Below are 24,727 nucleotides of genomic sequence, written 5' to 3' on the forward strand. Positions count from 1 at the left end.
AATCATCCAATGAAGTTTGAATATTGTGGGCCACATGGAACTAAAGTTATGCTCCAGAAACTGTTTTCAGCTTTAAAGTAATACTGACCTTGACCTTTGACCTTGTGACCTCAAAATCAATAGGGGTCTTCTACCCAATATGGACAATCATCCTATGAAGTTTGAACACTGTGGGCCAAATTTTTTTCTATTATCATTGTTCTTTGTCTGCAATGGTGGCATGGGTAAATTCAGATGCCACAGTCAATCTAATGATAAAGGTATCTGTAAATTAGGGGTTTGAATAAAATAGAGTACAAAAATTATCAATTTTATTGAAATAAATAAATCTATCAACCATGAACAAGATAAAAAATTTAAACTTTCTTATTTCAACAACAAGTACTACCTGTAAAAGAAACTTTTATTATGACAATTTCCATTAAAAAACATGCATGTATAATCAACCATCTAAACATTTCATTTATTATGCACATTAAAATAATGTAATATAAATTATATTTGAATAGTTACATAAATGATTTACCTATACCAATCAAAAAATGCATCAAAACTATTGTCTTAAATTTAATTTAAAACTAAAACTTTTTGTGGCTTGTAATGTTAATGACATTTTTGGTTGGGTTTTACGTCGCACCAACAGATTGCGGTCATAACTTTCCAGATTTACTGGTGGAAGAAGACCTGTGTATTATTTCAGGCACAAACAGGAAACCAAGTAGAACCACCGATATTCTGTATGTAAATGTAAAAGTCTTAGAGAAAAATGATGTTGCTGTTATTTTATTGGTACATCTCCTACATTGACTTCTCCATGTTATCTTTCATGTTGGGAAAACATTTTCCCAAGTTTCAACTTCAATAATAAATTCAAATACATGTATTATAATGAATATTTAATGATCAAGGAAAGTCCAAACATAACATGTATATAGATATATTCATAAAATATGTATTATAATTTTGATTATGCAACATTGCAACAAGTTGCTATTATACATTTTTAAATCACTGATATGTTGTATTGTAATAAATATTTCTTTTAAATAATAACATAAGACACATTACATTGTACCAGTAACAGATAGATACATGTATTTCATAATGAACAGACTTTGTAATAACAGAATAAATTTATGGTATTCTAACAGGACCCGCATTTTTCCCTATTGAACATAGAAGAACCGAAAGTGTGTGTTATTATGCTATAAAATCACTGTTTGACCTTCTATATTAAGACATGTGATGTAATCATTATACATGTGACGTAACCACTATAAAATTCAATGCACTGACAATAAGTATGGAAACAAATCAGGCTCAATTTTGCTTAATAGCAGGTACGGCAGCATTTATTTGTTTATGTCGTGTTAGAATTGAAATAATATATCCAAATCGGTGATTTACGGTAATTGCTTGATAACATCACTGTTTATCGTTCGGATGCGCATCAATATATCACTCGGGCTACGCCCTCATGATATAATTCCTCACATACGAACACCAAACAGTGATGTTATTGAGCGATAAAATCACAGTTTGGGAAATATTATTTTTAAATTATTGAGTAGTACAATTACATAATTATATTGCGTATTTTTGGTTCGAATTTGTTTAACATGAAACCAATTAAAGGGAAATTAGCTAGGTTTTAAAGTTGGATTCAACGATCATTTCTATAGCACATAATTAAAGACTTTAGAAAAATATTTAATGTGATTCTTTTCCACAATACTGATTTAAAATTATTCTCTTCTATCACATTACAGAAACACAATATTACAGTAAAAATAGTTCTTTTCATACTGACAGAAAAATTATATTACATGACAAAATTCCAATAAAAAGTTATTTTCTTTCATACAGTCAGATTTGAAATATCACAAATTAACAATTGCATGACGTTAGCGCCTAGATTAATTACTCTTAAACAGAAACAGATATGTTATCAGTTATTTTGTTTTCATAACATTTGTAACTACTTTGTGAGGAGTATTCGTCTAATGTGTTTCATCTCTGCCAACATTTTTTTTATGTTTTCTTGCTACTGATTTAAATCCAAATATTAGTATTTTATCTAATAACAATGCTTACATTCTTAAAAATATGTAATTAAAACAACATTACTACAAAAAAATGCTATCTTTTAAAAACTGGTTTCAGGTAAAGCACAAATTACAGATATTCTTTGTTCCAGGTTCCTAGTTGCAAGACTGTTCTACAATATGGTAATTAAGGTAGTACACCCCTAATGCCCTATCTCCACTTTGAAGAGTATTCAAATAGGCTAAAATCTCTGTAAAGTGTATTGAAACTGAGGGGGCGTGGGTTCAAACCCCAGAAGGGGCAATTTTTTTTCTTTCTTTTTTTTCTTTTTAACATTTTTTATTAATCTCTCAGACCCCCTATGGAAGAAAAAAGTGTTTTATTTTAATTATATAATTATTGTAGGTATCTATTTACTAAATAATGCCAAATTTAATAGCAAATATGATACCAGATATTTTCAAAGTTTAATAAAATAAAAACTAAACGGTAAAAGTATTTTATATTTTGCAAGACCAACCAATATACATTAAAGAAAATTTAGGCAAACTTTGAAAATAGCCCCTCATTTTGGAAAATTTTAGGGATATTTTAAATAAGGCTTTTTACATAGGGAAATGGTCAAATTAGTGTTAAAAGTGGGTGGGGTAGGGTTACATTTTTATACATATTAAAAACATTTCGTTTAAAAACAATCATTTTGCTTGTTTAATTTGTTACCTAAATGTCATTATCTATTTCTTAACAATGAGCAAAAAGAAAACATTTATCATAATGATGATATTATAGATTATTTAGAGTTTCCTCATTTCTGAAAAAATCCCTTGTAATGGCAAAGTTTTAGTTCATAAAAATGTCCATATCTCATAAACCACACGGTAAATTTTGTTTAAATTTTGCATACAGGTGACATTTAAGGCATATAACTGTCCTATGTTGTCAAATTTACAATTCCTTATAGTGCCCATTAGGCGTGTACTACCTTAATGTGATAAAAACTAAGTAATTAAAGTGATAAAAACTAAATAAAAATATCATAACACCATTGCAGGTGTCATATTAAAAAACATTTTCTTAAATGTGACACTTCACCCAGTGATATCAAAATATCAAATGACAGTACTAACATGATGATTTCAAATATCTAATATATACTCCACAGATGATAAAGGTCACTTTAAAGGGGCTCCACTGAGGTCAAAAACCCTGAAAATGTAATACTTGAAATTCTTACATAGATCAAATGAAGCGCATAAAATGAAAAAATCTGCAGAGGAAAATAAAGAAATGTTTTTAAAATTAAATTGACAATTGATTTTGTGTGTGATTCTGTGACCAATTTGAATGAAAAGTTTTGCAATGATTTTCATTTTTTTTTTACCATTTTGCACAATAAAATTGATGTTTCTGGGAAAACTTGTGGAGGGAATAACCTGAAAGTTTGAACACAAGTACAAACCTCTATCAAATGGTAAATAAGTCTCAGAAAAATATTTCCAAGTTGGGTCATATCAGAAAACCTCATTGGATTCCCTTTAAGAGTTCAATGTAAGATTTGGAAATAGCACATATATAAACAATGAAATATAGAATTGAATATTAAATAAAAATTGTAACAAACAATCACAATAAAACATTTGATCTTGCATAAAGAATAAAAAAAATATATACATCTTATAATTCTAAAACGACACAGAAAAAAGTATCTGAACATAAAATAACAAAGTCATGGAATAATTTTTAAAGTAAAACATGTGAATCTAAAGATTAATTCACAAGCAGATGGCTAGTGTCATTAAAACTGGAGGGAAAAAATAGGTTACAAGAGCAAAATATAAAAATCTGTACAGTATACATTTATAAAATAAATCAAGGTTTTGTGTTACAGAGATTCTGAATAATAATCTCATTTCAGAAATAAAGATATTGCATTATAATGAGCCACGCCATGACAAAACCAACATAATGGGTTTGCGACTAGCATGGATCCAGACAAGCCTGTGCATCCGCGCAGTCTGATCAGGATCCATGCTGTTTGCTGACAGTTTCTTTACTCGTTATAGGGTTTGTAGCTGTTCCCTATCAGTTTCTCTACTTGTTATAGGGTTTGCAGCTGTTCCCTATCGGTTTCTCTTCTTGTTATAGGGTTTGTAACTGTTCCCTATCAGTTTCTCTACCTGTTATAGGGTTTGTAGCTGTTCCCGATCGGTTTCTCTACCTGTTATAGGATTTGTAGCTGTTCCCTATCAGTTTCTCTACTTGTTATAGGGTTTGTAGCTGTTCCCTATTGGTTTCTCAACTAGTTATAGGGTTTGTAGCTGTTCCCTATCGGTTTCTCTACTTGTTTTAGGGTTTGTAGCTGTTCCCTATCAGTTTCTCAACTTGTTATGGGGTTTGTAGCTGTTCCCTATCAGTTTCTCTACTTTTTATAGGGTTTGTAGTGGTTTCCTATTGGTTTCTCTACTTGTTATAGGGTTTGTAGCTCTCTTTTTGTTATAGGGTTTGTAAGCAAACAGCATGGATCCTGATCAGACTGCGCAGGCTGGTTTGGATCCATGCTGGTGGCAAACGCATAATGTTGGTTTTGTATGGCGCAGCGCATATTTAAATGAAACAATTTGAACATTGAAAGAAGTGAGGTACAGATACATTACGTATATGACATTATACAATATTATTTTTCACTTACATTAGAATGGCACATTTTTTATACTGGCAATATTCATTATACTTGCAAGCAAATACTAATACTTAAATAAAGCAGATAATACTTATAATAACTTATTGCGAAACTAGTATTAACATATTTCAATCATGATCAAAATAAACAAGAGCTGTCACAGGAGACAGCGAAGCTCGACTAATAAAATACTGGACGCAGTAAGGAGGACAAAACTGTGAAAGAAAAATCAATTAGGTATAATTATGTATTAAGTTATAGTACAAAATAATATTTGTTAACATAAATTCCAAGATCAAGGGGAATAATTCTAGAAAAAGTCATGCTAGAGTTATGGACCTTGTCACACAACATTTGAGTAATGATAAGAAATATATATTTGAAGCTTGAAGTAGATACCTTAAAAAGTAAAGAAGTTATTATATTTCTTAAAGAAAATCCTAAGTTCAAAGAGAGATAAATCTGTAAATATTGCTTCAAGAGTTATGAACATTGTCACATAAAATGTAATTGATGATAAGGAATAAGTATTTGAAGTTTGAGGTAGATACCTTTAAAAATAAAAAAGTTATAATAAAAAATAACAATTTTCTAGTCAAAAAATATTAGTTTATGGGGAGATAATTCTTGCAATATTGGTGCTAGAGTTATGAACCTTGTCACATAAGATGTGGATGATGATAACGTAAATATATTTGAAGTATGAAGTTGATCCCTTTAGAAATAAATTAGTAACAGTAAAACATAATATTTTTTATGGAAAATTCTAAGTTCAAAGGGAGATAAATCTGAAAATATTGGTGCTAGAGTTATGAACCTTGTCACATAAGATGGGGATGATGATAATGTAAATATATTTGAAGTAGGAGGTTGATCCCTTAAGAAATATAGAAGGAACAGTAAGAAATAGTACTTTTTGAGGAAAATTCTAAGTTCAAGGGGAGATAAATCTAAAAATATTGGTGCTAGAGTTATGAACCTTGTCACATAAGATGGGGATGATGATAAGGTACATATATTTGAAGTATGAGGTTGATCCCTTAAGAAATAAAGAAGTAACAGTAAAAAATAGTATTTTTTAAGGAAAATTCTAAGTTCAAGGGGAGATAAATCTGAAAATATTGGTGCTAGAGTTATGAACATTGTCACATAAGATGTGGTTGATGATAAGGAACATATATTTGAAGTTTTAAGTTGATACCTTAAGAAATGACAAAGTTATAGTGAGAAATATTTTACTGCACCAAAACTTTAATCTAAAATCTGGACGCGGACGCGGACACCGACTCCGGGGCGAGTAGGACAGCTCTCCATATACTTCGTATAGTCGAGCTAAAAACTAAGACCAATAGTAAAATAAAATTAAGGTTTGGAAATTTTTTATATAAGTTATCTGTCCTTGAAATGCCCTAAAATGATATGAAACTCAAACTTAAGGACAGATAACTAAATCAGAGCAGTCAGTGACCCCAAATAGTTGCCAACTGAAATGTCCACAACCATATCAGAGTAAAAATCCATTGAATATTGCATTTCATGAAAAGAAAACAATGTTTACAACCATTCAAAAAACACCTTGTATAATCCAAATTGTGGCAGCTTTGCAAATTTAATGAATTTGGTGAATAACAATGGAACCCTGGATTGCTAAAACCATATGCCTTTTCCTGATTCAAACCTTTAACAATTGTTGCAGCCACAAACTAACTTTGCTGATACTGGTATAAGAACACTTGCAATAAGATATTGTTTATAGATTCCGAAGTATTACCGATGGCAGGCGTAATGATATTTTTCTGGTATGACCCTTGAAGTTGTCATGGTTGTAAACAAGAGGGCCATGATGGCCCTGAGGTCGCTCACCTGTATATAGCCCCCCCCCTCCCCCCTCATAAGAAGATGTTTCATGCTAAACATCTAAGCTCTAGCTCATTGGCTTTTTAAAAGAAGATTTTTTTTAGTTTTTACTATACACATATAGTTAAAAACAATGACACCCCTGGGGCGGGGCCAGTTTTGACCCAAGGGCTTTTATTTGCACAAACTTTGTAGACACTTACTAGAAGATGTTTCATGCTTAATATCTAAACTCTAGCTATTTGGGTTTTTTCAAAGAAGATTTTAAGTTTTTGCTATACACATATAAGGAAAATCAATGACCCCCGGGGCCGGGCCAATTTTGACCCCATTGCTTTTATTTGAACAAACTTTGTAGACACTCACTAGAAGATGCTTCATGCTTGATATCTAAACTCTAGCTATTTGGGTTTTTTCAAAGAAGATTTTTTAAGTTGTTGCTTTACACATTTGGAAAATCAATGACCCCCCGGGGCAGGGCCAATTTTGACCCCAGGGCTTTTATTTGAACAAACTTGGTAGACACCTATTAGAACATGTTTGATGCTAAATATCTTAGCTCTAGCTCTTTGAGTTCTTTAAAATAAGATTTTTAAGTTTTTACTATATGCATATATAAGGAAAATCAATAACCCCCTGAGGCGGGGCCAATTTTGACCCCTGGGCTTTTATTTGAACAAACTTGGTAGACACTCATTAGAACATGTTTCATGCTTAATATCTTAGCTCTAGCTCTTTGGGTTCTTTAAAAGAAGATTTTTTAAGTTTTTACTATATGCAAATAGGGAAAATCAATGACCCCCCGGGGCGGGGCTAATTTTGACCCCAGGGCTTTTATTTGAACAAACTTGGTAGACACTCACTAGAAGATGTTTCATGCCAAATATCTAAGCTCTAGCTCTTAGGATTTTTTAAAAGAACATATTTAAAGTTTTTTTCTTTCGGTTGCCATGGCAACCAGAGTTCTGCATGGAATTAAATTCTTTGAACAATTTCAAAGGTGACCACCAAAGGAACATTCCTGTGAAGTTCGGATGAAATTGGCCTAGTGGTTTTTGAGGAGATGTCATTTAAAGTAAAAGTTTACAGACAACGGACGCCCGTCGGAAAGCGATCACAAAAGCTCACCCTGTCACTTTGTGACAGGTGAGCTAAAAACACATGATTGTCATGTGACTGTCTCTGACTGGACTCTTCTATAGTTGCCATAACTACGAACAGAGTGTCTGCTCCTGAAACAACAGCACAATTGACGACAGTTTTGCTTCATCCTAATCAAAGGTGGCCTGAAAAAAATCATAAAAATTTTAATTAAACAAGTAGTACTGACAAGTTATCATCTTTGAATATATTTAAAATAATTTACATACAATAAACACATTTACTACAATATTTAAACCAGCAAATCTTTCAAATTTTCATAAACATTAATTTACCTTTTCATCCATTTTCTGACATAAAATGTTAGCATCATAAATCCTAAACCAAACAACAAAACTGTTTATTTACTGTATGTATGATTGTAAATAAAATAAATAAGCTAATCATTACATCCCGAACTTATGCAAATAAGGAGAAGTAGCATATTTATCTTTAATTTTTTATATAAAAAAATAGGAATTATGAAATATCATTATAACAGTTATAAATACAACTGTTGATGAGAAAGCTAGCTTTTGCATTAAAGCTATGTTTCTACATTGTCCTCAATACCCTATGGACAATCACAAAAATATATGATAAATAAATCAAGTTTAAGAAGCCAATTAATGATTATAATCAACACTCAGGATAAGAGGCTTATGCAAATTGTTTCATTGTCCTAAATTTTCTAATGGCCTCTTGCTTGCATTTACCACAACCATCCCTGATACATTTTCCTAAAGGTTTTCATTTCATCTAAATAAAACAAATAGTTATTTTTTTGTGTGCTGAAAGTTTCTATATTAAAATCTATAAACTATAACTATAAACGATTGTTAATTCACAACAGGGTAATTCCATAATTCCATGAAGTCACAGAATCCATGTAAGCAGTAATTTAGCAAAAAACACCCATACATTTACATAGATAGTATAAATTTGTTATCATCATAAGCAAGAATGCTATCAATTCAATCATTTAGTTACAAATTCTGAAGGCTGAATAAGCAAGTCTGCTATTGTTCAACATGAGATGCAATGCATAATTTAAGCTTTTGTTTATGTAACTCTTAGCAACAAATTTGTAATTCGTAACTTAACAACCTCAAATCATTAACCTTAGTTTACCCTACACCGTCAACTATAACCTTGCATGCAATATAGAATTTATTTTTGTTTACATGTTTTCATATACTATATTTATAGAGCACACATGTTAAACATTCAGAAATACAATGTCAAAACTCACTTAATATAAAGAAAAAGTTTTGTTATGTTTTTAAAAAAATTGATATCCTTGAAATATATTTTTAATTTTTTAATGCTGTTTACAATTTAACATGTTATGTTTTCTCCGACTGTTATAATATTTGAGCAGACACCTGAATATTTGTATTAAATTTTTACTAAGATCAATAGTAAGAGAAAAGCAGAAATAAAGCTGAAAGCAGAAACCAATCCAATAACATAAATGCAGCCATGTCACATAAAAATGTTATCAATATTTGCTAAATGTCTGCCATGTCTAAATAAAATAATTAGCATTTCTAATGTTTAAATCTGCTTTAAAGACATTAATTACGCAGGTACTTGATAATAATATCTTGAAAAGATGATTAAAATGTCAATTAACACAATATTTCAGGCTACTGGTTCTGGTAGAAGAAACCAGGTATGCCTACCTACATTACTTTATATTTTTACAGATACTTAAGTACTAATCTTCAACAAGCTGGCTTCAGAGTTAGAAACTAAATCCCTTGTAAAAACTCTAGCCACATTTTGATATCTTCATATTTTGAACACAATTATATTCACCATGTACAATGCCTTTATCTATGCAATGCTTGCTTAAGACTTTGTAATTGTTCTGTTTAGAAAACGCTGAATGAATTTTCTCATGTAGAGCATAAAACATTTATACCAAGATAGGTATAGACTTGGTTTAAACTGTACCCTACAGAAAACATAAATATCAGATGAACATGGCATATGAATTCAAATATCTATTCTATCCAAAAAAAACCCAAACCATAACTATGAGAATTTACCGTGATATATTTTAGCTACTAGCAGTTTGTGTGTTAATGCAAAAGCAGCCTTTAAACATATTTGTCACGCTGAAAGTTGGAAAGTATCACAGATTCACACAACAAATTTAAATATTCTTACATGGATGACCTTAATCAATAAAATTATTACACAATATTAATTACAGACATTACAGTATTAATGTAAAAACAATTTTCACTCTGGAAGTTACAGACAATAAACATCAAATAAACACATTACTGCTTTAACAATTACTTCATTTTATTTCATTCAACAAAAAATGAATACTGAGAATAACTTAAAAAACATACTGAGTATTGCAGATCAAAAACTATCAAATAAATACATGTTCTATAAATAATCTTTCAAATTTAAAATTATCACCTACAGAGCAGTATTGATACAAAGACAAGTTAAAGTTCAAATATTGAACAATTAAGGTAAGTTTTTAACAATCCACCAATAGAGAAAACATTTAAAACAGTTAGTGACAAGTTGGTGGAAATTCGAACAAGAGCTGTCTGCGGACAGCCCACAGTGCTGAATATGCTTGGACGAAAAAGGGAGATAATAAAGCAAAAATGACTTTCAAGATTATCTCCTCCCTACAAGTGCATTTTAAATTTGATAGTGAACCAGTTATAGATGGGTGTGAGTATCTTTGATACTGTTTGAAAAATGTTTCTAAGTAAAAATTTTACCAAGAAATTCAAAAATCTTAGTTGAAAAAGAGGCATTTCTTTGAAAAAAAAATAAGAATCATCTGCCCTTTAGAATGGCATTTTTTATGACAATAAACATGTGTATGTAGTGAATAGCTTTTACAGTTTCTGAGAAAATGAACCTTAACGCAAAGATTAACCGATGCCCACACCAACGCCAGCTAAAGGGTAAGACAATAGCCCCATCTTTTCTCTAAAAAGTATAACAAAAAATGTTTTTAACTAAAACATTAAAATTAAGAGACATAGTACCTGAATGAATAAAATCCCTTTATGTTTTGTTGTTTTTTTGTGTAATACTATAGGAAATCATATCATTCTTTATCACGTTTATTGGGTGACGCTAAGTAGCTTATGCTCGGTAATAGTCATTTTAAGTGAAATGAACTAATAATACTGAACTGACTACTACATAAATGTATAAATATAGGAATTGATATCAGTGTGCTCATGATTTATAATTGGTTAATCATATAATGACTGTTAAAAAACATAATTTTTCTCTTACTTTGTTTTCATTTCAGCAGACACTTGTTCTAGCGTTCTATTCTTAGTTTCTGGCACAAAGGAGTAAATAAACATAACACTGAAGGCACATATCACACCAAACACTGTAAAAGTCCATGTCACACCAAGGGCATCTAAATAACATAAAACAGAGCATTAAAACACTGTAAAAGTCAATGTCACAACAAGGGCATCTGAATTACATAAAACAGAACATTAAAACACTGTAAAAGTCCATGTCACACCAAAGGCATCTGAATAACATAAAACAGAGCATTAAAACACTGTAAAAGTCCATGTCACACCAAGGGGATCTGAATAACATAAAACAGAACATTAAAACACTGTAAAAGTCCATGTCACACCAAAGGCATCTGAATAACATAAAACAGAACATTAAAACACTGTAAAAGTCCATGTCACACCAAGGGGATCTGAATAACATAAAACAGAACATTAAAACACTGTAAAAGTCCATGTCACACCAAAGGCATCTGAATAACATAAAACAGAACATTAAAACACTGTAAAAGTCCATGTCACACCAAGGGGATCTGAATAACATAAAGCAGAACATTAAAACACTGTAAGAGTCCATGTCACACCAAGGGCATCTGAATAACATAAAACAGAGCATTAATACACTGTAAAAGTCCATGTCACACCAAGGGCATCTGAATAACATAAAACAGAACATTAAAACACTGTAAAAGTCCATGTCACACCAAGGGCATCTGAATAACATAAAACAGAACATTAAAACACTGTAAAAGTCCATGCCACACCAAGGGTATCTGAATAACATAAAACAGAACACTTAAACAACAATTAACTTGTATGAATGTTTTTCAATTTATGTAGTTTTGGCAAATAGCTTGCTGTATCAATATGACATTATTGTTAATTTTCTTATTAAATGAACTATAAAATATATCATATGATATAAAAAATACACTTACAAAGTATAGAATGCCATGGCTGCTTTCAAATATTAACAAATACAGAATAAAAGTTAATCCACTTCAGTGTAATAACTGTGAAGGAAAAATGATTGCTTTTGCAGACAAATTATATATTCTGTTCCCAACACACGAGATATATACCACCAGCTAGAAATTCAAGTTTGGTTTGTGTCACACCAATTTTGAAGGTTCAGAGTAGAGCTATATCTGCTCTAATAATTAAAGTGACAATATGCCCATCCAAATGTAAATGGAGAGTGCACAGGTCAAAGACAAAATAATTGTAGAATTAGCCATAGCTGCATTCAATTTTATAGTCTAGTTCATGTGTGTATTCAATAAACCAAGGGACTCACAGATTATTCTATAAATATCAATCATAATATGTTGGTAATGTTCTACTGACAAGAGTGAAGTAGTCTTTTATATTTTAGGCAGTTGTAATATTTCATCCTAAAAACTTTTCATTACCAAATATTGGTCAATGACCAATATAATACCATAATCAATCTTTTAATAAATTCAAATAAATATATAGTCAATTCAGCTTAATTTGACAACAAAAATATGAGCATGATATCACTTTAACTAAGTTTCTATATTAGATTTTAACAAGTTATGACATGACATTTCCTTATTGTTGTTTTCTTTAACATGACTTTTTTCAACTTACTCATGACATCAAGGAATGTAAAAGTAACAATAAGATTTGTTCCCCAATTGAACACTGTTGCTATAGCAATGGCACGTCCTTTCACTGTTGCAGGAAATATTTCACTCAGCACTAACCATGTTACTGCAAGTAAATAAAAGTATAACTGAAAGTACATTGAAAACAGGTTCAACAATCAGTATACGTTTAGTTATACTGCAACACCTACAAACAAGTTAACAACCAGGAAACATAATCAATAATGTAATGCTCAACTTCTCATTAAAACAAAAACACTTTTGACTCATATATCTTTTTCAATATACAACTAAACAAAGCTTTATACTAATCTACAATTAATCAAAGCTTTATACTAATAAATATTTACCTGGTCCAAAACTGAATCCATATGCAGCAACATAGCACATCAAGGCAGTAAACCCTGCTATTCTCTGAATTAAAGATGAATGACTTGAATTGTCTCCCTTTACTGAACCACCACTGTTTGAGTTATTTATTGCAACTTTATCCAATAAATCTGTACTGGAATTATTTTGAGTATTTTGATACAATGAAGGCACAACCGTTGATATGTTGGAATATGAAACAAAACCATTGTCTAAAGTTTCATTTACAAAATCTCTTTTGCTCATAGATTTTAAAGTTGATAATATATTCTGTGAATTAGAGAGATCAGGTATACTGGTAGCAAAAGCATGAGTATGTTCAGTTAAACTGTGACAATGACTGTGATCTACGCAGGCTTTGTTAGGTATTGACGCGCTCTCAAAGTGGCACACAATTCCCAGGATGAATATACCAACTCCCATTATTGTGGAACCCGTTAGAAGTAGTTTACGTCTACCAAACTTGTCCACACAGATCAGTGCAATTATTGTCATAATCACCTGAAAATAAACCAAAAATGCTTTTTCATAAAGAATTCATTATATAAAATAATGGGTCACAGTCAACTTGGCAATTTTAAGAAGAACACCACATGCAGTGTTAACACTTGTATGTTAAAAATTCTAAGTTAAAATCAACTTCTGACTTCAAAATATTGCTTTCAGAATTATACCCCTTGTCTCATCATGATACATATACATGTATATATATTCCAAGTTTTATGTTGATAACATTAAATTGTTTGAAAAATGAAGAAAGGTTTATGAATGTGACATGCTTAAATGTATATATATAAAATGTAAGAACCAACTAGCCTAACCTAATGGGCCTATAAATCACGATCTTGTCATCTATGTCATAGTATAATTATATATTTTCTGCATTATCAATATTACCTTTACGATTCCAAGACCAACAGTAGCAAGAGTGGCTGCTGAGTTGGAGTGAAAACCGATCTCCTCAAATATTGTTGGTGCATAATACAAAACATTTGGCTGTCCTGTAAACTAGATAAAATATTTATTTGTTAACATAAAACCATAGCATTTCTGTTGTTCCTATTTTGGTTTATAATTGGTATAAATAACTAAGTTTTCGGAAATACGTGCGGCCATTCAGAAGTCACATATCTCAACCGAAACAGGGACACTGCTAATTTCCTTGTGCAACAAACTTTCCCTGCATGCTTTCCTTAGGGCTACCATAAGCTGGGTGAATGACTCTCAATGAAGATCAATGGGCTGGATATTAATAACTTAGGGAAAAGCTGTAAAATGGGTGAAAATATCTATGACGTGAAACTTCAAGGTATGAAAATGTATTCATATTTTATAAAAGTATAAATCTGAGATATTTAAGAGTATCATGATAAGATAATGATTAATTGTAAAATCTTCTAAATGTAAAATTTGATGTCTGAAATGAATGAACAACATGAAACATATTTATTTTAAACTTTATCCCTAACTTGCTAAATTTGTGTAAAGAATTAGCCTTGCAGGAAATGGGAACAGTCAATTTCAAAATAAAGGGGTTTCAATATCAGAATAGAGACATTGATTTACCAGGTCAGACTGTATGGAAGAGCAGACAGGCATGACCCTTTAATGGTGGTATGGGCTAATAACTTTCAGTTCTGGCAAATTAATGACTATGCTGGGACACACACACACATCACAATAACAAAATAAAACAAGAGTTATCTGTAACACAGGACAAATGACAACTCTCAAGACAAGTAGCATTACTCTGTAAAATGGAAAAGAGTTACTGAACCTATGCCTGTCATGTTAGATAATTGCAGTGTGTGTAATTTAAACCCATTCCATTCAGTAGTTTTTGGAGATACCAACTTGCAAGCAAAAACCTAACCAAAGTGCAAAGGCAAAACAAGATTAGTACAGTAACTTCCCCTATTTGTTGAATAGTTGAGCTAAAGAAAACTCTGGAAAACTAAATAAAACATTTACATTAATGTAGAAATCATAATTTGTGGAAGAACTACATATATCTAATTTCCTCTAGTTTTTAACCAAGTATATAATTGAACAATACAGACAATAAATATATTACCACCTCATCATAATTGTTGTAACCTACCTGTTGAAAAAAGACAAGTCCTACACCTATAAACATTCTACCTCTCATACCATCCTCGGACCCACAAACATCTGTACAGCTCTTGTTCTATACAAATTATAATATTTTCATTGATATAAAGCTGTATTTATAATTTCATAAAAAAAAAAGCAATACTGAGTCATAAGTAATAAAGAAGGCAACAAATAGATTAGAATGAAGTGAGGTTTAAGTAAAAATACTAGATTTTTTGTGTTAAGCTGGTAATCCAAAAATCATTTTGAACTTAACGTAAGCTGAGACTAGTAATCTACTTTGCCTGAGCTCAATATTTCACCGTCTTGTTCATTTGTGGCCCTTGTAACTTTATCCATTACCTCAACACATTTACAAATATAAGTATGGCAGAAGTAATTACAAACAAACATACAATTTTATAAAGCTACACAAATAAATGTTTAGGCTATCATTTATTTTGTTGCCCTATTTTATACCATGATATCATAAACCATTTGCTACTGACAATTTTAATAATTAGCAATTATCAAAGAAGTATCATTATAAAAATAAAATGGTTGACATTACATGATATTATAAGTTAATTCAAGTAACAAAAAATAACTACTATTTTTTACATATAAAATCACCGACGAGAAATACCTTTTCAGATGCTATTGATACTCTTATATCATTAATTTCACTCTCAATTTTGTTTGTTCCTCTTAATTTCTTCAGCACATTTACAGCATCATTCTCTCTCTTCTTCAACATGAGAAACCGTGGACTCATAGGCAGGAAGAACATTCCTATACCCTGAACTACAGCTGGTATTGCTGATAGACCAAACATCCATCTCCTGAAATATACAGGTGATATCTTCATTCATTTTCATTAAGGAAAGGCAAAAAAATATTTGTCATATTTTGTAACAAAGTAAGCTATCCTGCTAACTTATGGAAGGTCTGTGGCTCTGCTCAGGTGTGTGCTTATGCCTGAAATAATGCACAGAACGGGTGCCTGATGTATTTCTCTACTAGGAATGCTGGAAAGTTGACATATCACTTTAACAGTGTAGGTGTACCCAACAAACCTATGAAAGTAACACAACAATTGGAACCGTGATTTTTCATCAATTGCATAATAAGCTATAGTCTGTCCCATTAAAAATGGAAATGCACTTTTGCCTCATGTGAATTAACAAAACGAGGTTAAATAAAAATTAAACTATTTTGGTAAACTAAAAAAAAGTCACCCTCGAGATTTTTCAGGATTTTTCTCTAAAGTGTCTACTTTTCTTGTGAAAGCAAATTTTGATTTCTCTATGGCAAATCTCTGTTGTTTATTTTCCGTAGCCATTGCCGAAGTACTCTTCATTTGAAGATGAACGGGAGAAAGCATGTGTTATGTTTCTAAAATATACATGAGGTTCTCGGGGTCGTTTCATGATTATTTTACAAAGCTGGATCTACAAGATGTAACAGTTTAGTTGCAATGCATGATGGAAAACTTTAAAAAAAAAATTAAAATTAGCAACACAAAAACACCGAGTCACACGGAGTAGGAAAAGAAATTGCACTTACTTTTAAGCTGAATAGAATCCCTATGAATTTCGAAATACATCTTTATATGAACGTCACGACAAATTCGCATTCTGAAGATTCCTTCATTGCAAGTTTCTATCCAGTTCCGTAGCTTTAAAACTCCTGAATGACATGACTCCTACACTTATGATGATCCAGATTTTTTAAACTGTTAACAATCCGTCTCTTTATTAAAACATTGTTAAATTTGTGGAGTTATCTGGGTTAGCAAATGAAATATGTAAATGAAACACATCATAATTCAGCATGTTCCAAATCCATAATTCAAGAACGGCCCATCAATTTTAGTTGTTAACATCACAATGTTTAACTCTTGAAAATGGATTTCTGACGAAAAAACTTTATTACCTCAACAACAATTTACGAAATATATGACGTAACAAAAATGCCTCTCGCTTCCAGTTGTGGCATTAACAGAGGGCGGTTAGGCCAATGTAACCTCAAACAAATAATTTCAAGCGTTGAGATAAATATGCCTTAATTGCATTTTAAATAATTTTTGTAGACCCAAATTTTGCATCTTAACTGTAAAAATTACACCTTCAATTCATATATTAATAATAAAACTTTCGATAACATTTAAATATTTTTAAACTCACTTAATGACATGAATCTATAACAGTACAATACTTCTTCCATTAATTACATATATATACACATTCGTTTTGATTTTATGTTTTTAAACTATTTTATATATTTCTCAGAAATGATTTCCCTACATATTATCCCTTATTATTAAAGACTTCTGTTAATCCTACTCTTTAAGTTACAAAATATACAATACGCGTTTTTTTTCCTGCCACGAAAAATATGCTAGATCAATTGTTTTTTCACTGAATCTTTTCAAATTTTAGGAAGGTTAAAATTATTGAGGTTCTCTTTGACTCCATCTCCCCTTCATATTAACATAATAATTATATGTAACACTTTGAGTCTACAATAAAAACCGCACTTATTGTCACTTATTGAACACTCCAATACAAACTTATTTTTAATAATAACACACGTTATCAAATCACTGCCGGTATTTCTGGACATTTTGTTGAATTATGAGACGGAAAGATAAATCTGTATTTACGAGCTTAAAGTGTACAGTATAGGCCTACGTTTGATTGCTCAAACTAGAAAGCGTGATATTATATTCTTATACATGTAATTTACAATTTCCTCGGACGCGAGTCTTTGTTCACTCGTTAGCGAGGGGGTAAGTTAAAGTAGACACTGTGGTAACAAGCAAACCAATGCTGAACGTATAGTGAATCAGTTCTCTTTTCTATATATTTCTTGTCAGATTTGCATGATAATGTATTATTTGTTGGCGATTTCTTGTGAAGGAAAGGTTTAGCACACAAACATCGCACCCGAAATAAGAAGGGTAACATATTTTTGTATCTCATCGTACCTGGTCAATTCTAATTATTTTTGAATAGACGTGACACATATTAATGGACATAATTCAGACAACTACAGAATTATGTAAATTAAACATTAATTAGCGAATAACCATTTTATAGTCTTCTAGCTAGTGTTCCCGCTCCCCTTCGACGCGTTGCGGTATTCAAGATACGCGCTTGATTGAAAAGCTATCTAATCAAATCACTTCATTGTTCTTTTTCTCTTAAAAAGAATATAAAAATACGACAGTATATCATGGTAATTATAGAAATATTTGTGTGTTAGAATTAATAAAGCAGTTATTGATATTTTCACTTCAAATGATTTTGATTATTTTAAATAATGGTTTGCTAGTAAAATTGTCTTTTTTGACACCAACTTTGTTTTCATTTTTCATTTTAATGAGAACATTTAGCTATTGCGAGCTAGTAATTTAGAATAATCATTTTTTGTATAATTACCGAGTACATTTCACGCTAATTGTGAGACGAACCCTAAATGACGTCTATATGGGCGCCGCCATTTTGAAATGGACGTCACGTCAGGTTACAACGTAAGTCAACGGGGAAAAATATAATTTTAACATTTCGACCATATTAATGACTTTATGAAAAAAATGAAAAACATGCCTAGAGATATTGACGTCAGGGTTAACATGACATTAATTTACATGATTTTACTATTATATTAAATAAAAAATGGAATGTTCAAATTTGATGGGACAGACTATAGTTTTCAAAACATGTAATTTTTGAAGTACATGTATCAGTATTGGTGATTTTTAAAACTCAAAATAAACTTAACCTGTTTATAGATAAATGTTGAATATAAATGCATTTCAGGGTACACTCCTTCATTTCAAATGCTCACAAAGATGATTTAACCTGATGAAAGAATTCATTCACAAATATTTTTATTCCCAAATTTACTTAAAGTTATATTATGCCCATCCATGCATAAAAAGAGTGTGCAAGTAAAATAAAAATAACTTCGATTTTTGTCCTAAATGTTTAAGATACTATGTTATACTTCATTACATAAACAATAGCCTATGTGACACACTGAATTTTCTATAAATATCCTTCCAAATTTATCATGTAACATTCAAGTGTGGGGCAATCTTTTTATATTTAACACAGCTTTTATATTTATCCTAAAAGTTTTTAAATATTGGTCAATTACCATGAAATATATAGCTAATTCAGCTCAATTTGTCAAAAAAAGCATGATGTCACTTTAACCTTTTCCCTTATATAAGCGTGTTTCGACGGCTTTTAGCCCCCCCCCCCCCCCCCCTTTTTTGAGGCCTCAAACAGTGAAAAAAGGCCCCATTTATGCCCCAAAACACTGTTTAACGTTTGAGAAATGTTGTTAAAAAGTGACCACTTTATCGGCCTCATCCCCCATCCAAATGTTACATCAGGGGGTTGCCAGAAGGGGGATGTGCCCCTTCTGTTTGGCAGTTGAAGGGGGACGGCAGTCCCACTCATCTCCAAGAAAATTTTGGACATGTGACAGGCTTAAAATAGCCTCAGGTCGATCTTAGGGTAACTAGTAACCGACGCTGAAAAGCCTTTTACTCTATCTCAATTCATTGAGAAGTTGCAGGACTTTGAAATCAGTTTTGATGGAAAAAAACAATGCAAAATAGTGATTTTTGGCATTTTTGAGACATCCCCCCATTGCCATAGTAACAGGAAATTTACAATTGAGCATGCTGTTACAGAGGTCATGGCCTAGTCAACATTTGTGCCTAGTTTGATCAGCATTGAAGCATTTTTCATAGTTTCATAGCAGTTTGAACTTGTTACAGGAGGCTTTTCAATGAAAATTTTTCGCAATATGCTCATGGGGTAAAAGGTTAATGTAGATCAAGTACATATTTCATTATATTTTTATTTCTGGTTAAACATTAACTAAGCACAACATATACTAACCATCCATCTGTTACACTTATAAACAGGAAGTTACATAAGTAAGCCAACAGTAGACCTAGTGTGATCCCAAGCTCATTCAGTGAAACTAGCAATCCTCGTCTTTTCTGGAAATAAACAGCTTAGTTTTGTTTATAGTTTTCTTTACTCAATACAATACATAATATTAATATTACACCTACAATATATGAAATGATGTTTACACACTGCAAAAGCCGTTTCTAACTGTAGTTCAGTAACATGAACTCATGCCATCTCTAGATATGCAACTTACACAATGCAATAATCATTTCTTATTTCTTGTTATTAATTACGTGTCAGCTATTTTGATATATATTTATCAAAATACAGAAAAAGTCATACCTGACATGTAGATTACATACTGAGTACAATTTGTGATATGATAGAACTAATATGTTTACTGAAAAAGCAATGTAAATGTAGTATGTACAATTATTAAAATAAAGCCCAAGTTTTTACTGATATGTAGTTTACAACATGTTCGAACTTATTTCTGATATATATATATCACTAACAAACTGAGGAAGAAATAAAGATACATAATTATAGACATACAGCAGGAGCAATTTCAGATATGTAAATACATTCTCCAGTGGCTGACACTGACACTGCAAACCCTACCATCAATCTTCCAACTACCTAAAATAGAAATTATAATTTACAATCCAGCCTCCTAACTTTAATATGCATTTATTAATCTTAATTAATTTTATTAAGACTCTAAGAATGACTTTACTAAAGATACTGGCATTTATAGAATAACAATCCCATATAATTCATCTATTTATTACACAACTTGAACATTATCTACATTTTATTTAAAGTTTTCAACAGAGGATGCAAGTCATGGTGTTAATTTTAAGATGGTTTCATATTTATTTCAAAAACATTCAAGAAATAGAAAAGTTTATTTGCTAATTGCCTTGAGAAGATATTAACTGTTATATTTCACTTGACATTAGAAAAGATACAGAACTTTTCTTTTTTGTTATAAAAACTATTAAAATGTTGATTCATCAATCAATGGTGAGGTTTTTTTTTAAGATATTTGTGAAAGTAATATTTACTAGGAAATGACATGATCTAAAAAATCTCACCAGTATGGCAAAACTTGGAGAGAAGCCAAGGATTAGAGCCCCTATGAGGAACACTACAGAGTTAGCTATAATAGTGAGTCTTCTACCACAGTGATCTATCAGGAACCCTACAACACATACACAATCACAATCATTATCAACACATGAGCCGCGTCATGTCAAAACCAACATAATGGGTTTGCGACCAGCATGGATCCAGACCAGCCTGCACACCCGTGCACTCTGATCAGGATCCATGTTGTTCGCTACCAGTTTCTCTACTTGTAATAGGGTTGGAAAGCGAAAAGCATGGATCCCGATCAGACTGCAAGGATGCTGGTCGCAAACTCATTATGTTGGTTTTGTCGTGACGCGGCTCATATATATATTTTATCATATAACAGTAGAAAGTTAATAAACTATCAATCAATCAACAATAAAAGATACTGCCCTGGTATTATCATATATTAATTAAAATATTTTCTAAACAAATTTTATGAATAAGCTAGGAAGTACAAATCAATAGTTTGCAAATAGTTTATCGAAATCTTGTCACAAAAAAAAAACATGTAGCACAATTATTATATCTCAACAATTCTTGTCAAGCTAAACAACATGAATTTGTTTACAGTTTCAATTATCCATGTGAAATGTTCATCAAATAACTGATGTCTAACTACATAAAGACATAATATATATTTCATCTAAATCTTATATTTTCTCTCTTTCTCAGTATTTTAAGATATTTTTGAAAAAGAATGCATGAGTGAAACAGATATTTTTGAAAAAGAATGCATGAGTGAAACAGAACAAACAGTTTTGGACAAACTCTTTCACCAAGCTATCATCAAAATATAGATCTTCCATTCAGAATCATATGCTTTAATACCAATTAAATAAGTTTGGTATATTAAAAAGAAAAGAAGACCAATTATTAAACCTATCATAATGGAAATATAGGTTAACACTATCAACATACACAAATATTACCTCCAATTAAAGATCCTAGTACAGCCCCCATTAGCATAGCACTAATAACTAACTCTTGGTCAAGACATGACAAGCAAAAAACATCTCGAAGCTGTAAAATGGCTCCTGATATAATTCCTGAAAAAAAAATGAATTAAAAATACATTTTTGACAACATTTTCAATTTAGATAAGAAAACCTTGCAACAGTTTGACTAAATACAAACAGAAATGTTTAGTAAATAATAATTAAGCATTTGAAAATATCTGACATACCCTAAATTCAGTAATAAGTCACAGCTTATTTTAATTTTTGGTAAGAGATTGGTTATTTTTGAAAACAGCTTATTTTCAAGGTCACCATATTTTCAGGACAGGCTTATAAGTTATCATCATGTTTCTAGATTATTAAAAAAATAATGTAAAGTGAAATTTTTCAGTATTACAATTATTTACCCATGTCATATCCAAACAGTACTCCGCCCAATGAAGCCATGACAGATGCTGAGATGACATAGAAACATGCCCATACTTTTGAAGGTGGGGCTTCTCCTGGTGTTGTTGGCACTTCTCCACTTTCTACATGCTGTTCAGACAATTCCATCTGGAATTCCCCAGCGCCATCATCAGAATCTTGATTGCCATGGCGACTGATTAGCGTCTCTGGAAAAAAAATACTTTTATGACAAATTATAGCAAACCTACTTCAGTTTTCAAGTTGTCCTTCAATTTACCTAGCAAAAGTCACATTGCTTACTTGAGGTGATAAAATCTGTACAAATAATGCATAAAACATGAAAAAAAGAACAAAACTCAATAATAAATTTTATGCCCACACAGGCAGACAACATTATCTTCAATGTGGAAATTATTGTTATTTGTGTTTGTGTCTGTTTTTCACTATATATAGGTTAAAGTTTAATCTGAATTAATGAAATTTATTTGCATTAATATAATAAACAATATAACAGAGACAAAACTGAAAATCAAATTGTATAAGCTACTTTCATCATTACATGTTGTTTTTTTGTATTATTACTTTTTATTTATGCTCGACAGAATTTAATATCAATCAGTGAGAATCAAACCTTGGTATCTCTCTCCCGATAGCTGCTAAAATTTTTGGCATTAAGTTCTTGTTGGTAGTTTACTCCTTTTTATGTCTAAAACATCTTTCCATAAGGTTAATTTTCCTATTTGGTCAAAGCAGGAACATACATGTATATTTACCTTTCTTGTCATAGTACTGACTTTATTCAAGTTTCAAGTTTTTATTGATAACATTTATTTTTATAAAAAAAATTATTTGACTTTACAGTAATATATATTAAAACTTTGGCTATTCAGTTTGTTTTGAAACTGATCAGAACTTTTGTGTTTAATCTTAAATAATTTGATAGTTACTATCATCAGAATATCCTTCCTATTTGATTTGATAATCAATAGTGATCGATCAATCAATCAATCAATCAATCAATCAATCAGGCTGACTGTCTAACAATAGTGTGAAGGTATTCATTTATTTGAGAGGAGGGGGTGTACATGTCAGTCAGTGCTAATCATAAAGGGGCAAATGTATGCACACTGACTGCCTGTATAACTTCAAACTGGACAGGTCCCCAACACTAGGGCAAAACTTCAGTAATAGGCAAATCTGGTAAGCAGTCCTTATCTCCTTATTTACAGAGACGTTAAATATTTGTTTGACTGATTCAACTACAACATTTATATTACTCCAATAATTCTATATAATCATGCAAAAAAGAAACCAAACAAGATACAATTTCATGCTCTATTTTGCAATTTCAATCTAACAATGTTAAGAGTGATGGATTGATCAAAATGTTTTTGGCCCGAATAACTTCTGGTAGTCAGAGAACCCAACCAATGGTCTTACTTTTCAATATAATCGCCCTCTACATCAATACACTTTGCCAACCTGTGCTCCAACTTGTTTAACCCTTCAAAATAGAACTCTCTATTTTGGTTGTCAAGAACTCATTGACACCTCCATAACACCTTCATTGCTTCAATAATGTTTAACATGAAGCTTGGTTTTCAGTTTCGAAAACAGGTTGAAGTCAGAGGGGGCCAAGTCCGGGGAACAAGGGGTATGGGGAAGAATTTCAAAGCCGCAGTCAGTTTAACCAGCCATCGCAACTTGGGATGTGTGAGCTGGCGCATTGTCATGCAGGAGCAGAACGCCTTGAGTCAGTTTGCCCCTCCTTTATACGTGATCTCCTGACGCAGACGTCTCAATTCGTTTGCATAGTATGTACTGTTTATAGTACAACCTTGCTCAAGTAAGTCAATCATGATTATCCCCCCAACTATCCAAAAGAATTGAAGCCATCATTTTCCCAACTGATGGCACCCTCTTGAATTCCTTCATAGGGGGTGAGCCAGGGTACTTCCACTGCATGCTCTGTTTTTTGGATTCTGGATCAAAGTGATGGACCCATGTTTCATCCCGAGATACGATCCAGTATATAAAATCAGGTAATCCTCATAGCGAGACAAAAGATATCTTGAAATGTCAAGCCTGGTCCGTTTCTGGTCATCAGTCAACTGTCTGGGGACCAATCTAATGGAAACCTTTGACATGTCATAGACATCAGTCAGAA

The 24,727-nt window shown here is 31.5% G+C and overlaps 1 protein-coding gene across 4 annotated transcripts in view; it reads right to left on the reverse strand.

Moving 5' to 3' along the window:
* Positions 1-298: 298 nt before the first annotated feature.
* Positions 299-24,727, reverse strand: part of LOC132719559 (solute carrier family 2, facilitated glucose transporter member 10-like) — a 29,438-nt gene continuing 5,009 nt past the window's right edge. The window contains exons 2-14 of one of the 4 annotated variants that reach the window (XM_060703337.1): positions 22,560-22,766; positions 22,126-22,242; positions 21,157-21,263; positions 20,615-20,698; positions 20,042-20,145; positions 15,769-15,964; positions 15,130-15,216; positions 13,926-14,036; positions 13,010-13,529; positions 12,643-12,765; positions 11,009-11,141; positions 7,737-7,869; positions 299-6,554 (exon numbers count right to left, since the gene is read on the reverse strand). In XM_060703337.1, coding sequence (XP_060559320.1) covers positions 7,752-7,869; positions 11,009-11,141; positions 12,643-12,765; positions 13,010-13,529; positions 13,926-14,036; positions 15,130-15,216; positions 15,769-15,964; positions 20,042-20,145; positions 20,615-20,698; positions 21,157-21,263; positions 22,126-22,242; positions 22,560-22,766 — 1,907 coding nt within the window. In that variant the 3' untranslated portion in view covers positions 299-6,554; positions 7,737-7,751. Of the gene's footprint in view, positions 7,870-9,777; positions 9,908-11,008; positions 11,142-12,642; positions 12,766-13,009; positions 13,530-13,925; positions 14,037-15,129; positions 15,217-15,768; positions 15,965-20,041; positions 20,146-20,614; positions 20,699-21,156; positions 21,264-22,125; positions 22,243-22,559; positions 22,767-24,727 lie in introns of those variants that run through there. The other 3 variants (XM_060703338.1, XM_060703336.1, XM_060703339.1) reach the window with 3 other exon arrangements.

Source organism: Ruditapes philippinarum, unplaced genomic scaffold, assembly GCF_026571515.1.
Source record: "Ruditapes philippinarum isolate M1 unplaced genomic scaffold, ASM2657151v2 ctg116_1_1_1_1, whole genome shotgun sequence".
In the NCBI taxonomy this organism is placed as follows: Eukaryota; Metazoa; Mollusca; class Bivalvia; order Venerida; family Veneridae; genus Ruditapes; species Ruditapes philippinarum.